The sequence below is a fragment of the Cynara cardunculus genome, assembly GCF_001531365.2.
Source record: "Cynara cardunculus var. scolymus isolate 2C chromosome LG 10, CcrdV1, whole genome shotgun sequence".
In the NCBI taxonomy this organism is placed as follows: domain Eukaryota; kingdom Viridiplantae; phylum Streptophyta; class Magnoliopsida; order Asterales; family Asteraceae; genus Cynara; species Cynara cardunculus.
Window position 1 is genome coordinate 5,424,626 of NC_037537.1, and position 7,964 is coordinate 5,432,589.

A 7,964-nucleotide genomic window follows, 5' to 3' on the forward strand; every position below is an offset into this window, starting at 1 on the left:
CCAAGAAAAGACGCAATTTTGACTCCCAAAAATCCACTACAAATTGATGATAAACACAAGGCCGAGACCAAGAAAGACATCAACGATTTGTCACATCCTGCAGGGGCTAAACTTGCAAAAAGGACTTGAAAAGGCAGGAATAATAAAAATGATCAATCTCACTCTCACAGGCTGTTAAAAAAGAGACCATAGTTTACTAAAATCGGGTAAGATAAACCTACCATCTACGATCACAGTTGTATTCCATCTCTAACCGAATACTCTCAATTATCTCTGTATTGTGAAACTTCTCTTTTTCAAAATCTTCATTTTGCACCACGAAAAAATTAGAAAAGGTCAAAGTGTAGTTTGAATCAAAAAGAGCACACCTGAACGGTACATGTACGAACATCATGTCAAGTCCAAGAGAATCCATTTTAGGCATGTAATTCCACATAATTTCATATCTTCCCTCAGCCAATATACAATGTTAGCATACTTGAACGGTTGGCGATGATATCGTTTAGGGAGGGTGATGAAATCGTTTAGGGTTTATGAAATCGAACTGGGTTAGGGATGAAATCGAATCCGTATTCTTCAAAATCTGTTGGCGATGAAATGGATGAAATCAGATAGGGATGAAATCGATTAGGGAGGGAATTGGGTTTCTGTTGGCGATGAAATAGGAGAGGGATGAAATCGTTTAGGTATGAACGGATTTAGGGTTGGTTTTAATATGTTGTACCATTAACGATAGAGGTTGTATTTAAGAGTTTTATATTAGACAAATGCTTTATAATATAGTATGGATGTGGTCGATAAACCCTCGTTCATTTTTGGTCTTGATCTGCCTCTCTCGACGCTCTGCTAATACTAACAACAACCTGAAATTCCCTTTCGTCCCTGCTCGACGGGTGGGTCTTGCAGTCAAGCTTTGTCAAAGAACTTCTTGGCGGCGACTTCTTCTCGTCTTCATCCATCTTTTCTGTAAGTTGCTCTCTTCCAGATTCTGATTTTGAGGATTTAAACTTGTTTAGGCAGTGTTGTTTTGTTTATCTTATACAATTGAAGGTGTAATTTGTCTGTTTTTACATTAATTTAGGGAATTAGGGTTTTGTTTTGATTTAAATTGGGATAAAACCAACATCTGGCATACGGTTTATTGATAATTGCAGATTAGTTGGTTGACATTTCCCATTTGCTATTTTATTTTTTCTATAGTGAGATGAAGATCTATCTATCTTATGGTTCCACTTGAGTGCTTTTTAGAACTATTGTATGTGATGTGATCAATTAATTCAGTGTTGGATCAATGTCTATTAGCAAGAACCCAACCTAAAACCAACCATGCAATGGGGGATTAACAGAGCCTGTGACGCATTTATCTAATACAAAAGTAACTTACCATGTAGGCTAATAGGATATCAAAAGAGGATATAATGGATATATATATATATATATATATATGTATATGTATATGGATATAGATAAAAGTAGCTTGTACTCATGAACAAGTTGGTGTTCATAAACTTTTTGGAAGATAATTCGGCTAGCCTTTCAAAAGGGGAGAAAAATACACGTTTATTGAATATGTAAAGGAGGAAGCATTACAAGTTAGAAAAAGACTGCTTGGATGAATAGTGAAGCCAAAATTGAAAGGAGGAAATGAGGGGAGGAGAAGAAAAAAAAATTGTGGTACATTTGTGTTTTTAGTAACATCTTATAGTTAAAGATTGAAATGGATTGTGAATTCAAAGTTTGATGGGTTTTTCCATCTAAAATTTTGATGAGGGCATTAAAGTTCTTATAATGGCCATGCATATGAAAAGTTTATGCCATGTACCAAATCTTTTTTAAAAAGAAAAAAGTAGTAATGCAAAATCGTTGTAGCAAACGGAAAATGTTAACGAGGGGTGAAAACTGTACAACTGGTTATACATTGGGCGAAGCAACTGGAAGAGAGACAAAAGTGAAAGAAAACCACTTTCCAGATATCAGCTTTGAACAATAAGGTGTTCATGGCATTACTAGCATTGTAATATCTTGAGGTTTCATTGTCATAAGAAAGGTTTATATAAAAAAGGACAACAAATGTGCCGAAAAGAACTTTTTAAGTTTTTACACCATTACCCTTGCAATATCTTGTGTTCTTTCTTCTTCTGTTAACATGAAGTACTGCAAGTGGTGACTGTTTGAGGGACTGCAGAATCAGAAGAGAAAGTAAGATATAGAGAAAATCTTGCTGATTTAAAAGGATTGAGAGAAAATTCCAATCTATGAAGTAAAGAACATGTGTTTACAAGCTCCAAACAGCTCTAGGCGGTCGACTGAATACCTAAGACTTATTTGGTTAAGCCAACACCCTAAAAGCTTGATTTATAAGACAGTAGGTATAAAATAGGCTTCGATGTTACCTTTTTGTGTACCATCAGTATTCTAAAAGCAATAAGCGGAGGTAGGTGGTTGAGTGATCTTCAGCTTAGTCACCTAATCGGATGGAGCACATTCGATAAGAGGTTCATTTCAATATATAAAATATGATCTTTTTCTTGATTATATCGACATGAAAATTGTAGTTTCAATACTATGTTATTTTGATATAGTTACTCTTTTGAATTATTACAGAAATAAGATTAGAAAGATTCTCTCCAAATTGAGAAAACTTGATTAAGCGGCCTTAGTTGAAGCTGTGGGTTTCTAAAACACTGGATGAATATGATGATGATGTGATGATTGTTATTGGAAGTAGATTTCCCTTTGTTACAACTTAGAACAGTTGAATATCAAGGAAAAGCAATTTCTACTTTTTGAAGAAATTATCTTGCAGAGGATCCTTTTGTTACAATGGCGAAATCGATGATAATGAATTTCTCGCAGGGAGGGGTTTGAATAAAAAATGTATTTATGTGTTATAGTTAGTATAACCTATGACTCCGGTTTCACGGTTTTACTAAAAAGATTAATGCAGTCTTTAACGAGCGAAAGGGTGGATGGATCTCTATATTTGTAATTTAGGAGCTATCGATGCCATGGCTCAAGGTTTGTGTTTGACGCCATGTTAAGCCTATGCCACACCATGACCGAATGCATGGTTTTTGTAACGCTATATTTGATTTTTTTTTTACCTTTTTATTGTCTTGTTAGTTTTTAATATATAACCTAATTTAAATTGTTTAATATCATTGACTCATTGAGTAATACTAGAAAACATATGTTTATATATATACATAATATTGTATATGATATAGAGATTTGCCGCTATAAGTCAGGCCTTGAAAAATGTAGTGGCCTCACCGGGGCTCTTAAGGCTTGGGGCTTGGCCTTGCCGCCACACTACGCGTCACGCTATTTAGAACCTTGCATATATGTATATATATATATATATATATACATATATATATATCTTATATGTACACATATAATGATAATAATATATGTTTACACCTGCCCCTTAGAAAAACATTATCGCTCCTACTTAGGTCTGACCTTGCAGCCACGCATGCCCAAGTCCTTTAGAACCTTGGTTATATTTCACAAAAAATTCTTTTTCTCTTGCTTACACAAATCCGTTCCTTTCTCACGCCAGATTTAGAGTCCTTCCTCTTCCGGGATGGAAGATAAAGCAGCTGTAACCAATGGGACCCAACCTACATCAGCTGAAGCAGTTCCTCTTCTTCAATGGAGCAAATGGCAGTTACTGGATTCCATTCTCCCTACYGGTGGCTTTGCTCATTCCTTTGGTCTCGAGGCTGCAATGCAAGCTCGTATCGTCTCTCACCCTGAAGATCTTCGCATGTTCGTCATTCACGTCCTCGAGAACACCGCGAGCCTACTCCTTCCGTTCGTTTACTCAGCAACTAATTCACCCAATCTTAAAACATGGCACCAGCTCGACAYCATATTGGATGCAACACTAACTAATGAGGTTAGCCGAAAGGCATCGGTTTCACAAGGATCCGCATTAATGAGGGTAGCTGCTTCARTTTTTTTGGAGATTCCGTCTCTGAAAACGATGAGAAATGTGTCTTTGAGCTCTGGGGATGTTTGTTTCCACCATGCCCCAATTTTTGGGYTGGTTTGTGGATTAATCGGGTTAGATAGTGAAACATCTCAAAGGGCATTCATGTTTGTGACAATGARAGATATTATATCGGCAGCAACCAGGCTGAATCTGATCGGACCGCTTGCTGCTGCTGTATTGCAACACCAGGTTGGTTTTGTTGCTGAAGAGATTTTGAGGAAATGGAAAAACCGGGAAATGGATGAAGCATGCCAAACGAGTCCTCTGCTTGATACCGTACAGGGTTGCCATAGCTACTTGTTTTCAAGACTTTTCTGCTCCTAAAATAAGGTTAGAATTTAAAGCTCATTTTTCACTTACGTTATCCTAAAATATGGTAATTGTGCGGAYTCAGGTATTTCATGATACCGTTCATTACTTTTGTTGAACTCATCATATAAAAATGTGATCCCAATCACAAAGCCGATTACATCCTTGTAATCGTCTTATCTTGTTGAGTTCAACTTCATTGTACCCATCTATTCACAAAATACAGGTCTCTATTACATRTTTTAATGCCCCTTTAAAAGGCAAATCATCACCATGGATTTAATATCGATCTGTTCCAAGAATCTGTCACTGCATTTTCTATAAATTTRTTTATCATAGCAACATAATTAATCATACCAATCACAATTTTGATACCCATAAAATCTTTTTCTCWAAACCATATATATAAGTCGRGTCGTCGAGGGTTTTCATGTAAACAGTCTCTCCAGGTGGCGGTAAAGTCTGTGTACATTATGCMKCACATGGTCCTTATTTCAAGTGGGATATACTGGTTTCATTTAATTTTTATTCGCAATTTTATTACATATGAATCTCGTATTGCCATATTTCATTATGTTGTATTATTCATTACAATTTGTGTGATATAAACATGACCTGTTTTTGACCGTACATCGAGTGTATTGTGAGCATAACTAGTTATATATGCAAGTGTTCCTTAAATACAATCTCTTTTTTGTAAATAATACGTTGACTGTTGGGCAAATATTATGAACGTACATCCGGGATTACTAGCCTTAATCGGCAAAGATTAGAAACCTGTGAGTATTGGTTCATTAGATGAGATTTTACCTGACCTATTCAAAGWAAAATACTTCATACTTATTAGAAGGTCGTGGATTTAATTAAATTCTCAAGATTATATACAAGTAAAAGAGTGGGTTAATATTCAGAAGACATTCTGGTCATAATTGATCTTGGTGTTTTAACCATTCTTGGATTTTTTTTTTCATCATTTGACAAATTACGTGGTTTCCTCATACTTGTTTAGGTTCTGTTGGTGACACTTATGTTCTCTGAAATATATATACCTTTATAATTTAGACTASGGGTGTGCAATGGTCGGGTCAGATCGGACCCCAAAAGGGTTAACCCGATCGGGTATCGGGTTACAAAACCTTAACCCGTAACATACAATTCGGCGTTCGGGGCACCTCGGGTTCGGGGCATATCGGGTTCGGTTCAGGTAAAGTACAACAACAAGAAGTTCAAAATCCAAAAACAAATTAAAAAACCAAAAAACAAACAACAATCTCATATCAGATTCAAAAGTAAAACAACAAGTTAAAAAAGATGAAAAACAGCAAAGTCCAACAACAATAAAAAAGATGTCCCTTCCAAGTTCCAAATTCCAATCATATTCATACAATCATATGGCCTTTCATCTCATGTGAATGTGATATCCAACAAAGTACAAACAACAATAAAAAACATGTTCCTTACAACTTACAAGTTCCAATCAAAAAGAAGGGAAAGTGGGTGTGCATTTGCCTTATCATCGACCATGCCAACAATGTTACAACAACAAACCTTTTAAAGTTTTAAGTTAACTTCATCCCCCATACCATAAATCACCATTTCAACAATCTGCACCAAAACAACACATGTCTCTAGTTTCAGGGCCACAAATATCATATTATATAGCTCTACAAAGAAATACCTTTCAAAGTGGCCACTTCTACAATACATCATCTAGCTCTAGATTATCTACATCAACTGTTGGAACTGGAAGAGAATCCTCATGGTCGGTGACAGAACTTGAACTTCCAATTCTCATATTCATCAATTCTGCATTTATAATTTTATATAAACAAATTAAAAGAAGTATATAATATATAAATATACAAATTCAAGTTGAAAAAGAATACATAAATATTGAATACATAATTAATGTCGTACCTTTCTCAAACTTTTCAATATCATCTATGTTTTCTTCAACTGCAATTGGCTGACTAGGGCCTCTTAGCCAGTCTTGTGTACATATAAGGGCTTTTACCATTTTAAGAGATAGAGAACTCCTAAAATTATCTAAGACCCAACCACTAGTACTAAAATTCGACTCATATGCCACAATTGAAATTGGAACAATAAGTACATCTCTAGCCAATTTCAAAAGGATAGGAAATCTTTCACTGTTAACCTTCCACCATCTTAAAATATCAAAATCGTTTGTATCATCTATGGTCGACTCACTTAGATAAAGTTCTAGTTCACTCTTTTTGTTGAGTAAAGCCCCACTTTCCATCTTTTGTTTCTTTAGTTGGCTCTTTAATCTAGATTGTACCATTCCAACGGGAACATTCTCACACTTAATGGGTGGAGGAGACATCATAGTGATAGAAGATTTGGAATATGTTGACACATACTCTTGAAACAACATATTCAGTTTAAACTTTACCTTTTCACAACATGACTTACCTTGATCCTCACCATAGATTTGATTAAGCTGGACTTGAATGTACTCAACCTTGTCTCTAGGGTTCAATATATTGCCAAAAAATATAATGAAGTTCATCTTATCCGGATCACCCCAATATTTACTAAACTTCTCTTTCATTTTAGCACCCATTTCCTGTTCATAAATCAAAAACAAAAAGTCAGTAAACAACCAAATATAAGTAAATAGTAAAGGTTAAATTGAAGGAAATTAAACATGCCTCTTCAGCTTTCAACTTAGATTGTAACATATCGACAATAATGCTATTCAAATATGAAATCTTGGGTAAGAAAGAATTTGAGGTGACATAAAGTGAGCCAGAAATTCTAATTGTCATCTCATAAAATGTCTTAAAAAATATGACCAAGCTGTGATGGTGAAAATATTTTTTTTACTTCCCAATCAAGCAAAGAACTCTCTATGGCCTTAGCTATACATTCCCCTTTATGTGAATGTATAGGCACAAACGAGATGACCTTATTGAGTTTCCACTCATCATCAATAAAATGTGCAGTGACACACATATAATTGATTCTTCAACAGATGTCCAAGTATCAGTAGTCAAACTAATGCGTTGCGTGCTTGACTTAAAAAAATTTATTAAGATTTGTCTTCTCTTCAAAGTAAATACTAAATATATCATTTACAGTCCATCTAGAAGGGATCTTAAATCTAGGGCATGCAGCTTCATCAGTTTAAAACCCCTCCCTTCAACGAATCTAACTGGAAATTCATCCATTATAATCATTTTAGCTAACATCTTTCGAACAACCTCTTGGTTAAAAACCCAAGATGTCAAAGCACCATCACTATCATCGGATTTTGCAGATTGAAACGCAAGAATGGATTGATTTGTTTCCTTAGCATGTGGATTATTTAAACAAGCGTGCGTATGGCTATTTAAAGACGAAGTACCATGCTTTTTAGCCTCGGCTGCATATACTTTTGAACAGTACAAAAACTTACCTTTAATAACTACCTCCTCCTCGTTTAAAATATTCTCAAAATGGTCCCATACTTGTGATCTAGATTCTAACGTTTTCCTTTTCCTTTTCCTTTTCCTTGTACTTTCCGGAACAGATTGAGTTACGGTAGGATTAGATTGTAAAGAAGGAGGTTGATGACTGTTATTTCCGGACTGAGACATGCCAACTTTTTCCATCTATAATGTGCAGTGCAGTAAGTTAGAGCTAATATATA

At 35.3% G+C, this 7,964-nt stretch overlaps 1 protein-coding gene across 1 annotated transcript; it reads left to right on the forward strand.

The window, feature by feature from the left end:
* The first annotated feature begins 840 nt into the window (after positions 1 to 840).
* LOC112519572 (urease accessory protein F) lies at positions 841 to 4,473 on the forward strand. The gene is made up of 2 exons (XM_025127770.1): positions 841 to 966; positions 3,566 to 4,473. The coding sequence occupies exon 2, from the start codon at positions 3,590 to 3,592 to the stop codon at positions 4,322 to 4,324; it is 735 nt and encodes a 244-aa protein (XP_024983538.1). The 5' UTR covers positions 841 to 966; positions 3,566 to 3,589; the 3' UTR covers positions 4,325 to 4,473.
* Positions 4,474 to 7,964: the final 3,491 nt, after the last annotated feature.